At 36.9% G+C, this 21855-nt stretch overlaps 1 protein-coding gene across 3 annotated transcripts; it reads right to left on the bottom strand.

Annotated features, from left to right (window-relative positions):
* Nucleotides 1–434: 434 nt before the first annotated feature.
* grb14 (growth factor receptor-bound protein 14) lies at nt 435–20935 on the bottom strand. 3 transcript variants are annotated; one of them, XM_084908323.1, is made up of 14 exons: nt 20651–20935; nt 19678–19795; nt 10224–10380; nt 8762–8883; nt 8568–8642; nt 8307–8444; nt 5783–5893; nt 5557–5652; nt 5132–5194; nt 3328–3444; nt 2947–3016; nt 2785–2872; nt 2460–2553; nt 435–1905 (listed from the first exon to the last, which is right to left on the bottom strand). In XM_084908323.1, exons 1-14 carry the CDS (start codon nt 20836–20838, stop codon nt 1759–1761), a joined length of 1584 nt encoding a protein of 527 aa, XP_084764449.1. In that variant the 5' UTR covers nt 20839–20935; the 3' UTR covers nt 435–1758. The 3 variants fall into 3 exon arrangements, with proteins under 3 accessions (XP_084764449.1, XP_084764450.1, XP_084764451.1); XM_084908324.1 differs by lacking the exons at nt 19678–19795; nt 20651–20935 and adding an exon at nt 10689–19602 and having other exon boundaries at nt 437–1905; XM_084908325.1 differs by lacking the exons at nt 19678–19795; nt 20651–20935 and adding an exon at nt 14154–19601 and having other exon boundaries at nt 437–1905.
* Nucleotides 20936–21855: the final 920 nt, after the last annotated feature.

Here is a 21855-nt window from a genome sequence, read left to right on the forward strand (position 1 = left end):
ATGTAACTAGGATTCCACCTGACCTATCATTTCAAACATAAACTTCCACAAGCAAAAGTAAAATGCTTCTAGTACCATCTAGTGGTTGTAAAAGTCAGCCAGTGCTGTTGAGAGAAAATAAATTACATATATACATATTGCCCCAAAAGTTCAATAATTAATTCCAGACAGTATTAGCCTGATGAGAGCCATATGCAGACTATATAGTGTGGCTAAATTTAACTCTGAGCTGGATTCCATTAGAAAATCACGATGTACGTTGGCACAATAAAAATCTTTCTGACCAGAGCAGCACCCCTCTGTGTGCTGATAAGTCGGCTCAGGAGGAATCTTATACTTTGCTCGAGTTTAACTGCATTTATATGATAACCCTGTATGCCCTATATTACTCAAAAAGACAATAATATATTGTTCCAGTGTACTGTCATATGTTACTGCTATTTAAAGAAAGGGTGAGTTTGTTAGCATAGTGGTTCCTGCACACAATACCAGATCTTATCTTTACAGGTATATGTATAGCCAGCAATAAAAATTATGTACAGACCATGTATAAACATTAAGTGAATTTCTAAGCATCAATTCAACCTACTTTATGGTGGTTTAACAAGCCATGTGTTTGCCTTGCAGCCTGTTGTTAAAACAACCAAAACAATCATACAAAAATCACACCTTACAACAGACAGGTTTATATGAGTTTATTTACAAAACTGCATTTCAATGCACTGTTGTCCAGCTACTGTGATTTAAAATACCTTGTTCTTACATTGTTGCTGTTACAAATAAAAGGTTGTATGAAGCTGAATATCAATGTTAGAAGGACTAACATCATTTAAAAAAAAAAAAAGTATCTGACACCGTATATCCACAGATGTGGCTATAACGTCAAAAAATACAATCAGCCCAGGTGTTGCAAATCACGGGAAATTACAAAACCTAAATTTCAATTTACAGTGAATTCAAATATCAGTCATTTCTGATTACATGTAAAGAAAAAAATCTTTAGCATTTATTTCATTGCTCTTACTTCAGGGGAACTTTTTCACTGATTCCATGGATACAAACAGTTCACTTAATCATAACTGTATGTATATAGTTTATGCAGTGCACAATGCAAAGTCAGTGAGGTTGGAACCTCTTCACCGGGGCATTACAGCTCTTTGTCAATCCCTAGTAAGGCATGCGCAGTGAAACTTGCTCAGAGGTAATTTTATCACTTCAAATTTAAAAAAGAAACAAACAAAAAAATGAGTAACTTTCTTAAAAAATACGAATACCTAGCAAAAAAAAAATAGCTTAGTATAATAATAGCTTAGTTGACAGCGTAGAGCCATACTACAGGTTTCCACAAGCATGTCCTTGTAGGGATTCAGTCATCATTTACTTTTAACAGACCGTAAATGTCACATATTTACAGCACTTTTGCTCTATACATACTGCAGCACACGTTCTGCTGGATTATTTTCAATGAACACTCAAATTCTTGCTGCTGTATCTCAACTACTACCACCACATACTTACACCAATACATTAACGGGCCAAAATGTAATCCACATGATCTTCAGCACCAGTAGTTATTTATTTTATTGTGAAATTCACCTTTTTCTGAATAAGAAAAAATAAGGCTGAGTCATGTACCACATTATGAAAACAACTATTTATCTTTTTTTTCTCCAAGGCACAAAAACACCACTGTGTTTCTCCAGAAGAACCAGGAATTAAGGTGCATGTGGGACCTCAGCTGTCTTTTGGGTCCCTTGTTCACAGGCTTATCCGAGCACAGTGATGTCTGAGCTTGCATGGAAGCACCCCACGGTTTAGCTGGTAAAAATCCACCAACTGGATCAAGTCAGTGAACCGTGTTTGACCATCATCAAGACTGTAAAACAACTCTCCTTCATCGTCCACCTACAGTGAAGCATACACACAGACATATACAAATCCATGTAGAAATGAATGACACACAAAAAACAGGTGACTTGGTGCAAATGAGTTTAAATATTTCAGATAATTTTTCAGAGATTAATGAAAAACATGCAAAAATACTATGTACTATGCAAAAGTTATAGGTAATTTAGTTGTTCCAGGTATAATCAGGTATCTTATCTGATCAGTCCAAAATTTATTCTACCGTGCTATTCTACAGAGGATGCTAGTTGTTAATGTCCAGGAAAACACAGAGACAGCCTGACTCATCAGAAGAACTGTGGCAAGTTTTTGAGGATGCTTAAAATAACCCACGTGCCGAGTACTTTGAAACGACTGTAAGTTTACCAAGGTACACTGCGTTTCGAACGCAAATATATTTAATACAGTTATCTCCTTTCTGTTGTATGAAGGTCATGAATGAATAAAGGGAAAAATATTTTAGGGGTTCTTTTTTTTGTAATCAAGAACCACTTTATTTTTGGACCTAAAACTTTTGCACAGTAATTTTAATTCAAATGGTTAATTATACTCACTGGTAATATTTGAAAATGTTTAATTTTTTGCATGTAGCACAGTGAGAGTACAAATGTCTTAGGGTTGCTCTGGCTGTCCCTCAGAAGAAACACTCTGAAACAAAGAGAATAAAAAGTATAGCAGTCATTATAAAGACTTACCGACATTAAACGGACAGAGTGAACTGCCTCATATGGTAAATTACATCACATTAGAGAATATTGTGTTGCTTTGCTTTAGTGCAAACATGCTCATGTTGATGAAAAAATTATATATATATATCTGCAAATCAAGTTTAATGTCTTAAATGAGCCAAAGCACAAATAGAAGTGTATAACTGTTTACCCATCAATAAGACCCTGTTGAGCAATTAGACGGTGAGACTCTTCACGAGACAGTTTGCCATGAAACCACGGCTGAGCCACGTGGATAGCTGAAGCAGAGATGTTACGTCAGAAAATATCTTTCAGTTGTACATTAAAAAAGTGAAATTGATGTTTCACACACCTATGTTTAGCACAGAGCTCTGGGCTGTGGAAGGGCTCCCATGACCACTCAAGCGGTGGCAGCTTTTCCTCTGTGGGCGAAAAGAATTACAACTAATATATGAGTGAAAATAATGTTAATACATAGTTAATTTATGATGTTTCATTTTGCATAACATTCTAGCTCATTTGCAAGTTGTTTGAGGCATTAAGATTTTCTCACGCTTGACAGTCGCATTTACTTTTGGGAAATATTATTAAATTTAACATATTATTTGAATATATTCAATGAATAAAACAACAGAAAGATGTTTAAACTAAAGTGAAGCATTATTAGTTATTAGCCTAAATTTTATGCTTTCTTTTTGTTAATAGAACCAGATTAAGAGACATTATGACTTACCCTCCATGACAAGCCTTCCTCTACAGCTACTGAGAGCACCTCGGATGGGTTCTCGATCACCCGACTCTTTTGGCCAGAAAAGTCCATAGCCACCAGAGAGTTCTCTGATATGCTTCTCTGAAATGGCACAGTTTGCACTGATGTGTATTTTAAAAATATTAATACATTTTTTCAGGACTTTTCACACACCTGTATATGTGGTCATATAAAACTAAATTCAAGTCACATGATGCGTAATTCAAAATACCCCAAATTCTTGCTATTATTTTGGTTCACTCTCTATTTTGTACTATGAAAAGGGAGTAGATTTACTTCTCCTGCCTTGTGGTATTGCATTGCCATCTAGTGTTTGAGTAACATGACTCCATCTTCATATTTTCTAGATGATTCCAGACACACACACACACACACACACACACACAAAAAAAAAAAAAACTCAACTGAAAAGGGATTAGAGAGGTTTTGAAAGGAATTATACTTGGGCACAAGTTAGACATTAAGCTGCAATATAGTGAGTGTCTCTAAATAAAACTGCAAACACACCTAAGAAAATTCTTCTTATCAGGATTACAAAGAAATACCAGATTCATTCCCATGCTGGCCAGTAAGTTTGCAATTTAAGCAAGTAGCTAAAACAAAATTATTACTTTTAAAGCCCCTCCTATTAACAGTGCTGCACTTGAAATGATATAAAGATAAATCCTATTACTTATAAATGTGCTAATCAGCATAGGAGCAGGGCTTTGTTTTTAACTCAGTGCAATGAAGCAGTAATCTAGTATTCTAGTTTGTCTAGCCAAATATATCTTTTAAAGCACCTAAGATTCAATAGCCTGACATTGCATTTAAGATATTCATTTATTCTCCTGTCTTTCTAGCAAATCCTCTCAGTAAAGTTATTGGCAACACATGACACTCCAACACTAGAGAAGAGGTGACAAGTTGTTAAATCTGTGGACAGCTGATCACTATGTATTTTTAGAAAGCGAGTAGTTCGTGAACATGTTCATTACCCATAAATAGACTGTGTCTGCTGTTGCAAAAATACTCTCAGCAGAGTCTAAGGCTATTCTGGGACACCGCAGATTCCTCATTTGCTCCATACAATTATATTGCTACACCACTATTTGCTGGCTCATGTTATTTTTGTGTCTTTCAAGCTACATCAGTCGGAGGGGCATCATTTTGGAGTTTTATATTTCACCAAATGAATCTATGTCCAATGCACATTTTTTTTTTTTTTTTTTTTTTAGCTTTCTTAGAATCTGATAACTTTTTACCTGCTAAATATAATACTGTACTTCCTAACTGTTTGCTAATGTTATCTGTTTGTTTGAATTGTAGGCTGTAGATTCTGTGCTATCAGGATTGTGGGCTAGAGCAACAAAAGCATGAGCTTAACTTGGGCAAATAAAGCTTTTTAAAAGGTTCCTTATTATTGAATAAAACTGAAAGTTTGTCAGTTATAGAAATACTTCACAGGAGTCACATGTGATATTGGCTAGATTCTACTTAAGTCTTGCTTTTGTGGATGGCGTTTTACTGTCAAGGGTTACTGGGACATAAAATTGAAGTGAACCATTATTATTTCACCCGCTGTTTGCTTACTGTAACAAGTCAAAATGTCTGCAGTGAAAAGGTCCATGTAGGGTTGCCACACTAACCTGCTGGTTCACACAATCATTTGAGTTGTTGCTAACCAAAATTGTGTTTAAAGTAGCTTTAAAAACAGGTAACTTGCCACATATGAGACAAAATAATAAAATATAAAGCTAGTATAATTACTAAAACAAGAAAAACGAACCATTGGTGAGGCTTTTTGCTTCTGGTGTGGCTGAATGAAATTTTGGTAAAGTTGCATCCCAAACTAAAACACAGGAAAAAAGGAGTGATTAAAATTGTGCAATTTAATCCAAACATTTGTTGTGTGTTAACCTAAAATCCTTCCAGACCAATGGTGTAGTGATTACAAATGGCAGGTACAAGTAAATATGTTGTAATGCACTGTGTATATAATTTGTGGACTAGCAGGGGTGAGTAATGCTCTAAATTGTATCCAGATTATATCCAGACAATGAACACATGCTGCTTCTATCAAGAGTGGGAGTGATTTTCCAGCATCACTCAAAAGCTTCCCTTGACCTCCTCCCAAAGCTAAATCTGATTCAAACACTGACTCAGCATTCCTACTCTTAGATATCACCCAGAGTTATTTATCAGCAAGCCAACCTTTAACAAGCGCATGGCTGTAATCCAGCAGGTCCTGGTCTGCTCGTCATCTGCACAAAGCAGCTTCAAGTCCCGGGCAGAACTGCATTTTGTGGACTGAGGTGAGAAGTTGGAAGAAAACAAAACAGCCCTGTGAATCAGCGTGCATCTGCTCCTATACAGTTTTGGCATGTCTCTGTTTTATAGTAACAACATCAGTTACAGTACTTGTAAGTACTGCTCTTACCTTCACACAGAAGCCAAATTCTGTAGGTGCCCCGTGTAGTTTTTTGGCTGCCAAAACAGTGTAGACATCACTGTCACTGAAGTCAGCAAAAAACTGGAGATGTCTTGGTTCCTGTTAAACACAGAGAGGTCATACTAAGACAAAAGTACAGAACAGGTATGGACTGGAGGTGTGAAGTATAAAACAGCACATGAAACAGTCTTAAGCCTTCATGTCTATACCTGGAATACAGAAACATCTCAGGTGAGTGCTGAGTGTGTCCGTATTTGAACATTTCTATGGTTTTTTGATGTGATCACAAATACAAAAAAAATTACATACTAAAATAATTGAGAATTACAAAATAATTAAAAGTCTTAAAAAGGAAAAACTTTTATATATTTAAAAATATTCACATTTTGAATTCCATGTCAGCAACACGAGTTTGGAAACTGAGATCATTTTTGAAAAGCAAAATGTTTTTCCACTCTGTCTTAATACAGAAAGTCAGCTACTCAAAAGCTTGCATCTTATTGTGCCATATTTTCAGTATCATAATGCACCAAATGCTTTTAGTGGGTGGCAAGTCTGGATTGCAAGAAGGCCAGTCTAGCCTCTGCTTCAAGGTCCACTGTTACTTAACCCTTGGATGCACAACCTACCAATACCTACACTCTTCCACGACTGGGGTCAAAAATGACCCCAAATAGAAACAATGCATTTTGCTATAAACTCGGTTGTGATTTGTTTTCAGTCAGTAGGCTCTGGTCCACCACAGAGTAAACGTTCTTTGGGAGGGAGGGCCTTTAGTTATCAGGCTCCACTCCTGAATCAGGTGACCCTGAATGACCTCTTATTATGCTGTCATAGAATCCACATGCTGGGATCACTTCTTCTCATTTACCAAACAGATATTAACTTATTACTTTGTTCTCCAGTAGTTTGAATTGTATGTTGTATCTATGATCTTCTTTGCAGTTGAGTTACATGGTTGCCCATCCCCGAGCCTGCTTAGTTGTAGATTTTTTCCAGTTAAACAGTAAAACAGAGTTCTTCCTCTTTACTGTTGCCAAGTGCTTGGTTATAGTGGATTTTGGGGAGTTCTCCTACAACAATGTAGGGTCTTTAATTTACAATTTAAAGCTTCTCTGCAATATTGTTGTGGTGAACTGGGGCTATATGTAAACAAAATTGTTAGTTATATATGCAAACTGACAAAGGACAGAAATTAGAGGCATGACATGGACAGAGGGACTGAGTGACAAAACAAAAAGCGTTGAGCGAAAAGGGACAGGAGAGGGAAAACAACAGAGGCAAAACAATCAAAGACACACAAGCTAACTATTTTAAAATGTAACAGAAAATAATCCAAATAACACTGAAACACACAAACTCAACAGCAGATTTTTACAATGCAGAAACCTTTACTGACGTGATGAACAGCTGACTGTGTGTCTTATCATTAAGTTTTTAACATTAGACAAATTTGCACAGGTACTTTGTTGCCTACCAGTTTTATTTTTTATTTTTCGTGTTGCTAGGGTTGATTTCAAAATGAGCTATTTTCCAAAGACAGGATTTAAGCAATTCATGTTATCTTTGGATTGCAATGTAATTAAAAGACCATAACATATTTGTTTTACAAGAGTAAACGATAAATGATATCTACATTTATGTCAAAGCATGCTTTGGATGATTGTATATGATGGGTAAACAGTACATTTTCATCTAATAATAACACATTATCAGCCATTCTGGGTGTGGTTACTCTCTTAATGTAGCCAAAAGATAAGGATAAATTTAGATATGTTGATAGGGGCTGTATTGAGATGGTATCAATAGCTATTTTGTTTCAAGGATAACTTTACAAAAAAAAAAAACTCACAGACTTTTATTGTCCTGCTTTCATGTGACTCACTATTCCTATGTCTTTTTTTAATGTTACGCCACAGTCATTAGTGTCTGTGGTAACTGACTAGCAAACATCTGACCAAAACCAAAGAAGAAGAGTAAACACGATAGACTAAAAGTGGGCACCTTGCCAAGGTCAACCTGCACTTAACAACAAAAGGTCTACTGTTGTAGAAAATGAAAGGAGTTGAAAAGTGGATGTGTTGGCGTGCCTGGTGGCTAGGTATAAGCTTCAATTGTCAGCAGCATTGTGAGTACAGTTTCTGCATGGCTGCTGTGCCAGCTGACCTAATGAAAATCCAGCTCAACCTGTTTCACTCTCCTCTCACAACATGAGTGAGATGTAGCCAGAACATGCAAAATGCACAAACAGAGGTCTTGTATCAATCCCTAGAAATTTAAACAACAGTATAGTTTTCCATTTGGAACAATGCATTTTTCATCTTATATCTTTCTTCTTTAAAGTACCCCTCGTCCAATGTACAGATGTGGATTTTTAGAAAATGAACTGGTGTAATGCAATAAGATTGGTTGTATGGAATAGCCCACTTAATAATATGCTTTTTTTAAACAATCTGTGATTTTCCCATAATTCATAATACATTCTGTGGACAAGTTATTTTGTTCTACAGACCTTGGAAGTCCCCTTATTGGAGAAATAAAGCCCTGATCGCCGCAAAACAAAATAAGACTTCTTCCAAGACTTCCTGCTTTGCTCTTTGGCGTGAAGGTATCCATGGATCTCAGGACAAGTGCTGGAATTCAGAAAGGTCTGCGTTGGGTAGAGGAATATTTGTTCTTAGTTGGGTGTGTGCATTAAATAATCACAGTAACAATCTCCACTACAGGGCAGAGAGAGTGCAGTGCAAACATAAAGAACCTAAGAACCTGATACCTGTATAAGGTCACAGTGATCCACCATCCCATTGGTTTCACTCGATATGGAAACCATGTGATCTGGGAAAAAGTCCTATGAATATGAAAGAGACATCAGTTATTAACTTCTTCCACCCGCATAATTGTGGGCTAGTACAAAGAGACTTGCTGTGTATGACTATAGATATGTATATTGTATAATTACTAACTCACCAGTGGTTTCCTAAAGAATTCATATTTAGCATAATTCTTCCTAAAATACAACCGGCTGTCTGTGTCCATCGCCCAGCTTGAAAGCACTTCCATAACATACTCATGGTCTTCCAGAGCTCTTTCTAGTGAGAGCAAGAACAAAGAAATTACATGTTAACCTGTTTTGCTGTTGCTGTTTTTCCTGTTCTTTGTTTTCCCTCTTATTAAAATATACTATCTAGAATCAGGTCAAAGCAAGGTTGAGGACATGGAATTAAATGTTCTTGAAAAATAGAGTAATCTCTGAAAATGATTCCCCAGCAAAAGTTGCATTGAGGAAAAGAGTTTGATTATTAACCTTACATTAATGTGTAACCTCCAGCTACGGGCATGGCTCTAAAGTCAAGAGGTACAACATAAACAGTTATTTCCTAGAACTTAATTATTTCCTAGAATTTTAACCGATTGTTGAATAACTGGAAGACATATTGCATTCAGCCAGCAGTGTAAGTTGAATAAATATCAGTGCAAGAATGTTATCAGATGAATATACTTGTTACTGACAATAATCTTGATTTAATTCAGGTTAAAAAAAAAAAAGGCATGCTTAATAAACAAAACCCACACTCACTGACAACATCTACAGAACAGATTACCAAATGATGAAACAAATGATGAAATTAGTTTGTCTAAAAATGGCTAAATATGTGTTCTCATCTACAGCAAATTAGGTGTATCCCTGGCAAATTCACATGTACACGCACACATAGATGGATAATTGTATATTGTATACAAATACAGTATCTAACAGTAAATAATAAAGTACCGTGTTAAATAAATAATTACAGTTACAGTCATAGTCCATGGTTACATAACATTATTTATTCTGTGTCCTTCTTTCTGACAGCTTATCATAACTAGTGTTGAGACATTCAGGAATTTGTTGTTGTTTGTTTGTTGTAGCTCTTCTTTTTGACCCCATAAGCATAATTTAACCTTGGCCCTCATTCCCCAGTCACCAGTTTCCCAGTTGTCCTTCCTTAGACCACTCTGGGTAGTTATTGCACACTGCAAAGTGTAAAAACAAAGACCTCCTGCTTTGGATATGTCCGGGTCTAGTTACCTAGACATGGCAATTTAGCCTTTATAAAAAGGTCCACTTACAACAAAACATATCAACAGGTTCCAATGTTAGTGGTTTTAGTGGTACGGCTTATTGGTGTATTTTTTCATCCTTCATTGTTAGAACTAAAATGCTGAGATCAAGCTGATATTTGTGAGTTTTAACTGCATTGAAAAGTACAACAGATTTTTTTAAAACCTTGAAACGGAGTGTTAAAAATAAAAAGAATCATTTTGATAGGATTATTGCAAGACTTATGGGTAAACTTGACTGAAAATGCTGCAAATAATTTTTTGCCATCATTGCTTTTAAATTTAGTATGATGTAAATAACTGGTTAGCTGTTACAGCATCATCTTACCTATTCCTAGATGGGAGAGGTGTTCAAAAAGTGTCCAGGCGTGGTCATCAATGCAGTGATTCTTCAAGACAAACAGCTGACATACATCCTGGGCAGTTACATCAGAAGGAACTTCTACAGCTTTGCTGGTATTATCTTCACTATAAACTTTAATTACCTGAAGCAGAAACATTAAATTAACAACCATTTCAGGCAAGCAGTGAGAGACGTTAGTGACTTTTAAAGATACATAAGTTATGTTTTCAGATTGGACATACTGTAAAGGATTGTGTTATAAGTACCATACAACCCAATCAGCTTGACCTTCATATAGTAAACAGGTAGCTCATTTGCCTATTTGAACAACATAATAGGTAAGAAAAAAAAGACACAACACAAATGTCCTACAAAGCAGAAAACAGAATATAAAGACTCAAGCCTGCAGAGAAACACAAAGAACACAAGACACATTAAACAGGAACTTACCCGCTTGTTTGGAGCCAAGCATAGTATTGAGTTTGGGCTAGTTCTGTAGCCAAAACATGGCTGAGTACAAAGCATCGCAAATGAGAGTTTTTGTGAGAAATATAAACACTCTCATCAGACAGCGCAGCAAGTGTCAGCTGTCACAAGCAGCCTTTCTCCCGCTCTCTCCTTATCTTGCTCTGTGCCACAGTGAAGCTGAAATTAGGCAATTAGATAAAACTCCCTCTCAGCAGATTTCTTTTCTGAATCCACATATGTGTATCACTGGTGCTCGATACCAAATCACCTGCCTCCTTTTCTCACCACTAAGAGTCAGGAAGCCAGAGATCAATCTGCTTATTTACCAGAGGGTGGAGAGAGAGAGTCACATGGCTCCAACCCCCTTAGAATTGACATGCACACACCCAAGGCAAGCAGATCTCCTACATAATGCCCTGTGTGAGCCCAAGAGCAATTACAAAGGTGCTGGTTCAAGTCAGTCTAAAGCTGTCAGAGGTAGGTATGGAAAGAGTAAGTGTAGGAGCAAAGACCAAATGGCTGTCTCTTTTCTCTGAGTGAGGTCAATTGGTAGCTTAAACCTGGACAGGAAAAGCCTGACACCTTTTCTGTAGAGATAGGTCAGAGCTTTTCAACAGGGCTGAGGTTCAGCAAATGGGCCCTCCACCTATAACATCACCTCTTAGTGTAAACCACTTTGTAATCAATCAGGTCACGCAGTGAGTATAAGAGAACTACCTTTTAAGAATGGTTTATTTCATCACTCATTGTTTAATGTAGTCATTGCTGTATATTAGCACTACAGGTTTGTTTTCTAAAATGGTTTTGACCTGAATAAAAGGAAAAGAGAAGAATTGATAATAAAGTGCAAAATCATATGCATTTACAATGAACAAATTGATTTGTTCATTGTAGTTCATATATATATATAGTTCACTGATTTTAATAAGATGTGCATTTACTGCACTGCTGGAGGTGACTGTATCAGGGGCTTTAGCTGAGTTGCTTCAAGGATGTGGCTTTCTGAAAATTGGCCAAATCAAATCATCTGGATATCAGATTTCACCGAGAACAGGGTAGGGTCTGTCAGAGGCGAAGGAGTCTTTGTGGGCCATTAGCATTGCAGATGTGCTTTATGTTTGCATTACTCAGCAGAAAGTTGCTTTCATGAACAGTTTAGGTTGGACGACAAGATGCAGTATATACAATGAGTAAATATACCCTTCAAAAGGGTAATTTTATCTGAACCATGAGACACAAAAAACAGTGGGTTTTTTTTTATTTAAAACAGAAAATAATTCATTAAATAATAACTTGTGCATTTAGTTTGACTACTATAAACTAATTATGTTGCATGATTTGGCAGTACCGTTAATCATTAGTAAAGTGTTTCCAATAAAAGACAAGGCCACACACCCTGCTGCAGGAGCCATTGATGCCTTTATCAGTAAACACAGAGTTGCAGCCATGAGCAGGTAACCTTGATGCAAAAGCCCACATGTTTTCATCTGGAAAACATTTATGTTTTCCTTCATGTCTGTCATGCCAATCAAGTACAACTTATGTGTTACAGTGTGTAAAAACAGAGAAAATTACCTGGAGAATATTTTTTCTCCTATGGACAATAAGAAAGTGCCATGACTTCCTAACTAAAAGTATCAATTTACTCAGTATAGCAAAAGTTATGGGTACAGTTATAAGGAGAGGAGATGCCAGTTAAAGTGATGCTATGAAAAGTGCAGCGATCAAAATATTCTCAGAAGTGCATTTACATGTGTGAAGACTTTGAGTTTGATCTTATATTTATCTGAATGAATTAAAGCTAAAAAAAAATCTGATGCTGCCACACAAAAACTGTATCCCTATATATAGTTCTGATTTATAAAAGTAAAATCCACATAAATGTGAATATCGGTAATAATGGTCATTGCTACTAACTTCAACTGCCAGTAGTCTGTCTGATCAGTGCATGTGGTGCACTGAGACAGCTATTTTCTTTTCAAGTTGGAATAGTAAAATTTTCAATTCACTTAAAAAATCTGCATAGTAAGTCCAAATTAAGGCAACCTTACTATTTATACACGTATATGTATACTTACTTACACATATGAATAGATGGTAATAGTGGTAAGCCACTACTGATCCACCAAATTATTGTTGAGGATACACTGGCACAATATCCCAATATAAGCTGCATTTATCAAACTATGATGGCAACAAGGCTGTTGATTTCAAGAGTTGTATCACAAGGGTGAGAACACATCGTGCTGTGTCATAAAAGTCTGTGATGAAAAGAAAAAAAGAAAAAAAAAAGAGTCTGGAACGGGGAGACTAAGTCCAGATACTGGGTATGCAGCACTAAATATAGTCTTATTGAACATAAACTTCTCTATTAGACCTTCTTATCTCAAGGACAGGACAGAGTGATCCATTTTACCAATTAGCCTTCTCTGGTTAAACCTTGAAGTGCACTCCCACAGCTGCAGCTATATCACTGAGTGGTGGTAAAAAGTTGGCCTCCAGCCTCGTCTATATAACAAAACGACAGAGAATAGTTCTCTTAGCTATCCACTAAAATAAAACTTGAAAATAAAGAGTTTTAAATTATTATAAAACCTCCTTTCTGGTAGGTAAACCTGTTTACAACTGGATCATCATTTATAAGATTACATATCCAAAACGTTACTATTGTCCCGAGACCTAGAAGGAATTAGATCATTTGGAAAGTATTTTTTAGACCGGTGGAGTCAGTGTGCAACAATAAGGAGATGAATTAGAACACCAGCCAAATGTTATCAGCCAACACTGATAAGCCTGCTGGAAAGCTGTAGTTGCTACTTTGTAAATTACAGTGGCTGCTAGAGGACTGGGCTCAGGTATTTCACATTAAACTTAAAAATATGTAATTGTGGTTTTGCTTGTGAACAGTCTACATTCTAATTAGATACATCCTATAAGATACTGAAACACTTTGTACTGATGTCTAAATTAAAGTATGAACATCCCTGCTTTCCCTTGTTCAGCACTGATATTCCATATTAAAGAAAAGTGACACTTCACCAGATTCCATTTGTGATATGAAAGTGCGGGCTACTTTCTGCTTTTAATACATCTTAAAATCTTCAAAAGGCTACTGTAGTATTGATGTATAATTAATAGCAAGAATGTGTTTTATGGTACAATATTTTTTTTTTAACAAAGTACTGCAAATATCTCAATTTAAATAAGTAACAATAGCACAGCCGAAGCACTGTGAACACCATATGTGAGCAGAACATTTATGAAGATTAAATCTTTGAGAAGTTTTAAACATTGTAAGCCTTTACATAGTGGTCACGGGAGACCGGATCTAATCCAGCACCATCTGGAAAAACAGCTTAAATTTAGAACACTAAACAGAAACAAAAAGCAGCCCTTTGCTAACACAGAGGGAGACAATACAAAAACAAATCCATATAAGATTCCTACCCGCTTCTGCAGACAAAGAGGTGTGATGGCAGGCAACGTGACTCTTCTTGCATGGAAATTCATGCTTCTGCCTTACCTGCACAATTAACTATGAAAAGAAATATCCATGCATAGTAATTGAAAGTAAGGCTAATGTATAAATTATAGTTGGATATAATATGATAGTATTAAAAATAGTATATATATATTTCTTTTCTGAGCCTTTCCAGTGCTAACAGTGTGATTCATCAAATTGCAAGTGTTAGAAACCAAATGTTGTTTCCTCACCACAGCACAAACTCCTCCTCTGTCCTTGGGGATGTAAAATCTCTTTCCTTTTCTTTCCTTTTAGAAAGGGAGTTTCTCAAAGCAAAATGTTTCTCATGGTGAACACAGTTAAAATATACAGTCCAAGGCCAAAGAAACGTTAAATATTTATTTTTAAAAAGAGCAATTTTAGCCTAGCGATAATGTAAAACCAAAACAAGAAGCTGAAGAATTTCCCAGAAAGCACATGTATCATATTTTTTCATTCTTACTTTGTAGCCAGACACTACACTGCTATTTTTAGTCTCTGATCCACTTTTTTTTTTATAGAGAACATTCACAAGCATGAATATATTCTTGCTAATTATCAATGTTCAGTTTCCTTCTGAGACAAGGAATTTGGAAATGAGTAGCTATCAAAACCACAAAACTACAAAAACAAGCTCATAAAAACTAGGTTAATGTAGATCCATAAAAGTACATCAGATCTCAGATTAGTTGTTTTCTCATTTTAAAATGCTGTTAAAATCTGTGAATAACATTTACAACCTGCCTGGTGACTTTGTGGAATGGATGAGCGTCCGTACAATAATAACATTGTTATAAGCCTTGTTATTGGAGTGATTAAAGCCCTGACTATTTTTTGTGATAAATTATACTACATCTAAATGGTACTATATTAGAAACACCTATTCAGTTGTTTGTCAATAAAAGTATTTCAGAATGAAGAAGAAAGGCAATTTAAATGACTCTGAATGTCACATTGTTATTGGTGTGAGACTGGCTGCTATGAGTAGTTAAGAAACTGCTGATCTACTGGGCTTTTACATAAAACCATAGCTAAAGTTTAGAGAGAGTGGTCCGATACGAAAATGCCCAGTGGGCAGCAGTTCTCCAGGAGAAAGTGCCTTGATGATGTCAAAGGTGAGAGGAGAGTGGCAGACTGCTTCAAGCAGACAGGAAAGCAACAGTAACCCAAAGAATCACCGGTTATAAAACAAGTATGCAGAACAGCATCTCTGAATGCACAACAATGTTAAACCATAAGGCAGAGCGGCGCCAGCAGCAGAAGAGCACATCAAATGGCAAAGTGTCAGTAGTTCAGACTGCTGTAATGGCATGGGATACATTTCTTAAGGATCATTGAAACTCATTTCATTAAACCTAACTGAGTATTTTGCTGGCCGTGTCCATCTCTTTATGACCACAGTGATCACAATTCTTGAACTTGATAAGTTCACTGTACTCAAATGTGACAAGATCTCAATCTAAAAGGCTACATGTGAAGTCGACTAATCTGCAGCAACTTTCTAATGCTATCAAGTCAAAATATTACATTTTGAGGAATGTTTCTGGCATCTGTGCCATGAGTAATTCAGGCAGTTTTGAAGGCCAAAGCCTCCAACCCACTACTAGCAAGGTGTGCCTAAAAAAAAGTGGCCAGTGAGTACATAACTAGACTCTACTAGACTTTTCATTTCACAAATTACACCCACTATGATTTGTGCATTCATCTGAAAGGAGGAAACAGTTGCAAACCTCCAGGATGCTGGAATTCATTATCTGATAAAAGTCACACACATACTGATGTGTTATTGTTGGATATCTGGTCAACTTCAAGGTAATGTGTGGATTCATGATTAAATATAGTTTATGTTTCATTAAAAAAAAAAAAGAAAATCCTGGCCAGCGCTACCCCTCAGCCTTCTCGCAGATACACCAGTGGTAAATAATTTCAAAATCGTACATCACCTTGCTCTCGAGTCATCACGTTCACACGATTTTTCAGAAAACTTGACCTCTGACCTTGAGGCCCTGCCTGCCTACCTGGAGGGGCGATGACATTATGCCATCAGCCTTTTACAGCTAAGGGGTAAAACTGATAAAATACTTTTTTAAAATGGTAGTTTTAGGTATAGTTCTCTGCGTGACACAACCTGGGAGCTTCTCCTACACTGAGATAAAGCTGTGACTTCTTAAATCCTTGAAAAATAATTAAATTTTCTGCATCTACAATAAATTTCTTGTATCTCTTCTCATCGCTATATTTCATCACATTTACCCTCATAGCATGAAACATGGCGGTTTGGCTAAAGTTACTGTACTCTCACGCTCTCATGAGAACAGGAAAAGAAGAACCGCCAACAACAGACTTCATGTTTATCTGGAAACACAGTACATTGACTTGTGAGAGCACAGACAAGCAGACGCTGCTAGTTATCACGCTGCTAAAATGAACTGGAATTAATGGACCCAGAATGATAACAGAGTCGCCACAACTCCCATAACAAAGCTAGCGCCAGACACATTGTCCTTGACCATAGCTGTTTCAGACAAGACCCCTTGCAGGCTCTGTCAGAGTAAGACAACAGCCAGCGATGCATCAGGCCAGTGGTGCATATATGAAGGTATATAGTGCATGCTAACCTCTGGGAAGGGAGATTTTTAGTGCAAAGCAAGGACACCGCTGCCCATGTTTCATCGCTATGTTACTTTGTTACTTGTTAGGTTGCAAGGAAAAAGGAACAGCTTCTGCTTTTTTACATTTTATTTTATTTTTTGGATCCATCCATCCTTTCATTACCTCCTGTTTATCCAGTTCAGAGTTCTGGTGGGGCTGGAGCACATTGCAGCTGTCAGGGCGAGGGACAGGCAACACCCTCAACATGCTGCAAATCTATCACACATTCATGCTCTGAACTATATGTCAGAAACTGCTGAGGCAGCATAGGAAATTTGTTCACCATTATAAACATTAGTCCAAGAAATCACAAGGTAAACAATATTTTCGTATTACCTCTGTAATTCATTCATTTACAACTCTATTTTTTTTTCTTGTGGAGTCATAATCTATTTTTTGCTTGTTTTTTAAAATACAATGAAAGCACAACAGCAGTGCTAAACAAAGCGATGTCAAGCACTGGGTCTTGCCACAATTCTGCAAAACCATTCAATTAAGAGAAAATGTGGTAAGTTAGAGAAGTACCACAATGGCAAGACTCAGTATCAGTTTCCTTGGCTGCCTGTTTTATAATCGAATGCCATCTCTAGAGGAATATTATTATCTTTAGATAATTATGATTGATGATAAAAATTACTACCCAGAAAGGCTCACTGGGAAGCCAAATGGACAATTTTGCGGGTGAATGGTGGATGAGGGGACAAGTGCAGCACAGTTGGAACAATGATGTCATTGGCTTTTTGAGTGCTTCTAAAAGGAGGTCACCATGCTGTGCCATTAGGACAGTGACATAAAAACAGCTGTTCAGCCTAACATACTGTCTTTATCTTCCCAAGGATCCTGGTGAGACTAAGAATAAGCACATGGATATACTGCTGGTGTTACACTATTAAACATGGCCAAGTTTTAAATAATGAGGCCAGTGTAAGCAAAACCTAAGAACTGACACTTCTTTAAACATTTGGTTTCCAACAATTTCTCTCTACTCTTGAATCTATTTAATGCCAATGCGAGGATGTCCTTATAGCTTTGATGGAAAAATAAAAGAATAAAAATATGGTCTTGAAAATTACTACAACAGGTTCCCTTTAACTTGATTTGCAGAGAGCGAACTGTTTCTCTCTCTCGCTCTGATAAAATAATTTTATTTTCAGTCTAACAATGGCATCCTTCACTTTCATTAACATGTCTTTGAAACTCATATTGAGAACACCAGTGAACAGCTATCAAATTTAAATTCATTATTTTGAGTCAACTCCTGATCTTTTATCTGTTTAATGTGTCACATAATAATGAGGAAACAGGTTTCACCTGGCCATGAAACTGCTTAACTCAGTTGCCCAATTACTCTGAAAATAGGGAACTATGTAGAAAAAAATGGACTGAAACAGTTGACCCAGTAAAGCCTGAACTATGAAATAATTCCCAGAAACAAGTGTTTATTTGACCTTCGGACAATTTTGTAATAAATAAATAAATTAGTAATTTGAATATATGAGTTTGAATTTGTATCACATTTAATATGCTGATGACGTAGAAGTCTCCAAAACTTATGCATCATATATAATACTCTAGGCATCAAGGGCTTAATGCAGTGCGATAAGTACTGGATGCCTGCACTTCAATCACATATTCACAGTTTTTTTTAAACAAGTCACTTGCAGCACCATTGTCCCAATATTAACTCTAGACGCTTAGCTTAAAAGACTAAACCATGCATTTCTGTGCATATATTTCATCAACGGCAACAGACACATGAACACATAGATAAAGGGCTCACACTTACCAGCAGATATACTGCTGATAGCTGCTGGTAAGTGCAGAGTGCTATAATTTTTATGTTTTCCGATGAGTCATTGCTGTGAGGCGACCCCCGCTGCTACACACACACACACACACACCACAATGATAATGAGAAACAGTCAACTCCAGCTTAGAGTATAGGGGCTTTTGGTTGGCAAACCAAACTAATTTAACAGCCCTGGAAAATATATAGGCAAACTCACTTCACATTTGAGGCAGACCAATGATTGCTAGCTTCCCAAAGCAATGAATGTGCTCTTGTTTCTGAATGTGCCAGTGAGTTTTAAAAATGCATAGTCAACAACAAATCAATTTTTGCTTTGCTTGATAAAAAAAAAAGTTTTCTGCTGAGTTGTATGAACTGACTAAAAAAGAGGAGAAAAAAAAGTCTTCATAAGCTATTAATTCCTTGCATCTGTACAATTTGTTGCAACTAGTCAAGAATTATATGCTACCAACACACAAGTTTTAACTACTGAGTTTTTCAGCATCAGTAGGTACTTCCTGATTTTCAGTGCAAAGTAATCACACACCCTGTGCTAAAGCAAACAATAGCGCTGTTAGGCTCCAGACCTGATAATTGTAAACCATAAAAGTTCTTCTGAAAAATCTAAAGGTGATGTAAAACACTCATTGTCCATTTTGTAGTGGCTGCTGCTTTCAAATACTACGGTATAAAAACCTGAGATTAAAAACATAAAATCACAGACTTTGTGGCTTATCTAAGCATGCTGACACAGCATTTTTAACTCCTGACAGCAACTAATTTCCTTACTCGCATAACCGGTTGGACCATTCATATGGTACTAAGGTCAGATGACTTCGGCAAGCTAAACATTGCATTTTTTTCAATTATTCAACTTTAACAAAATGTTGTGCAATTTTGTTTTCTGACATTTGATCCACTTAAAAATCAGCATTAAGTGAGTACGTGAAATAAAACATCTAAGAGGACATGACACAGGTCTTGTATCATGATAATCATGGACCAAAAACTGTCAATATGACACTAACCTGAGATGTACAGCTTTTGGTCCATGGTAATAAACATTCAGAAGCAAGAGGGTTCAGGGTTGAGGTGAGAAGCTCAGGAAGAGGGGAAGAGAATGATGCCTCGCTCTCTTTAGTGCTCCTGAAGGACAAAAACAAAGAAACAAGAGACAGAAACAAACTTCAATGAAGCAAAACTGTGTAAAATTTCAGGCATCAAGCATATTTTGATGACTCAGCCATCATATAAAACAGCTTCACAGAAGAGTTGTATGAAGCACATGTTATCTGTCATATAACAGATGCTTCAACATTGTAATTAGTCATTTCTTGGGTGAAGGCATAGGGAGATCTGACCAAAACAAAAGGCATGGCTCCATTCTCCTCTAACAAACGTAATTCACATTTTTTACTACCAGGTGCCTGCTTTCACCACATCACCAAAACTCACATTCAAAGGTTTATTTCTAAGCGTTATGTGTACTGTTGACATCATTTTGAGGTCATAAAGGAGTGAAATATCCCCCACAAGAGGAAGAAACCCCCATAAAGAGACCACCCTTAGGACATATAACTCCACCCCACCTGTTTGAAGTAGTTCAGATTAAAGGATGTGACAAGACATGCATACAAAGAGTTCTTTTTTAATGACTAAATGCTATGATAAAGTAAGAATAAATAGATTTCAGCATGCTTGCATGGTATGAGGTGTATTTTAACATACATTTCTTTAGTACAAAATAGTTAACAATTATTATGTTATCATCTTATCTCTCTTAAAGTTAAAATTACACGTTGCACTGCACTACACATTGCAGCTTTTAAACAGAGATCTACCTCTTCTGCAAATAAGACTATTTGCTATTCTTGTGCAAGGCAGCTTACACTGTAAAGTGTAGAGTAGAATACAGTTCTTGTGGTTTAGTGCAAATTAAACAAGCCTGATTAAATTTTATAAACAAACTTCTTGTCAAGCATAAAGGAAAATGAGACCTACCTGTTCCCCCTGCAGAGTTTAATGCTGATCTTCTGTTTATTTGGTGTTATTAAAGGCTCTTGCAACGGGAAGAGATCTGCGCTGGGAAAGCCACTCACATTACCCTTGTCACTCTGAAAATTCTCTGCTTTCTGTCCGAGGCTTTGAGAAGTGTGTATCTCGTCCAGTGCCTTATTCATATCACTCATGTGGGCCAGCTAAATCCAAGGCATCATCTGGAGCAAATAGAAGAGACAAGCTTTTAGACTGGAGTATGTGCAGACCACAGTTGGAGCAAGCTGCCTGGCGGGGCTCATCTGCTCACAGCTCAGCAGAGCACACACATACATACACACAAGTCTCATCTGCTGCCCACAGGGCTGGCCCAGTGGGGCAAAACGATCCCTCCTACCCAAACATGATCCACCACATAAAGATATTTTTAACACAATGACTCCCGAAACAATCATCCTCGCTCTGATGCAGTCAAGTATTATCAATCATTAAAAGTTGCTCTGCCACCTGTTTTTTGTTTTTTCTTTTTATTGCTTGCCTTTGATAATGTTTATATGCACACTGGAAAGCAATAAATTACCACACAAAGCAGACTCTCACAAAAAGAGGTTGGTATTGAGTACAGGTGGGTTATGACTAGAGATGGCACAATACCACTTTTTTATGTCCGATACCGATATCATAAATTTGGATATCTGCCGATACTGATATGAATCCGATATAGTGTGTTTTTAATCAATAAAACTGTTTTTTTAATATCTTGCTGCATTTTGTATAAGTTCAGACAGGCCTCGCACGCCACAGCCGCTCTATCACGCGACGCATACTGCTCCAACGTGCTAAGGTTATGAGCTGAGTTACGCCATGTCGCAAGTTTTGTGAGGTGCTTTCGTGATATTTAATGGACCGGATTACATTTTTTATTTATCTCCAATATCCGATCCAGTAATTTAGGTCAGTATCGGACCGATACCGATACGTGATATCGGATCGGTCCATCTCTAGTTATGACTACTATAAAATGAACTGCTCTTTTGTTATGGACTTTGCACAAAGATTGCATAACATAGTACAGTGTAGAATGCCTGTGGTTGTAAAGAGTAGCCAGCCCAACAGAATGGCTGTGTGGTTGGAAGTGTCATTCAGAGACTGGCTCTGTGTGGGGGATGGTGGGGATGATAACATCATTCTCAAAGGTAATGTGTAACAGA

The sequence above is a fragment of the Perissodus microlepis genome, chromosome 16 (assembly GCF_051167445.1).
Source record: "Perissodus microlepis isolate ML-2025 ecotype Zambia chromosome 16, ASM5116744v1, whole genome shotgun sequence".
Taxonomy (NCBI): Eukaryota; Metazoa; Chordata; class Actinopteri; order Cichliformes; family Cichlidae; genus Perissodus; species Perissodus microlepis.

Bases quoted from the DNA above. Each gene is read 5' to 3' on its own strand.
- grb14 (XM_084908323.1), bottom strand. From the start codon at position 20,838: ATGAGTGATATGAATAAGGCACTGGACGAGATACACACTTCTCAAAGC. The intron at 19,796-20,650 runs GTAGGTCTCATT...TTTGTCCTTCAG, and splicing joins AAACTCTGCAGGGGGAACAG to GAGCACTAAAGAGAGCGAGG. The intron at 8,884-10,223 runs GTAAGATGATGC...TGCTCTCACTAG, and splicing joins CCTCTCCCATCTAGGAATAG to AAAGAGCTCTGGAAGACCAT.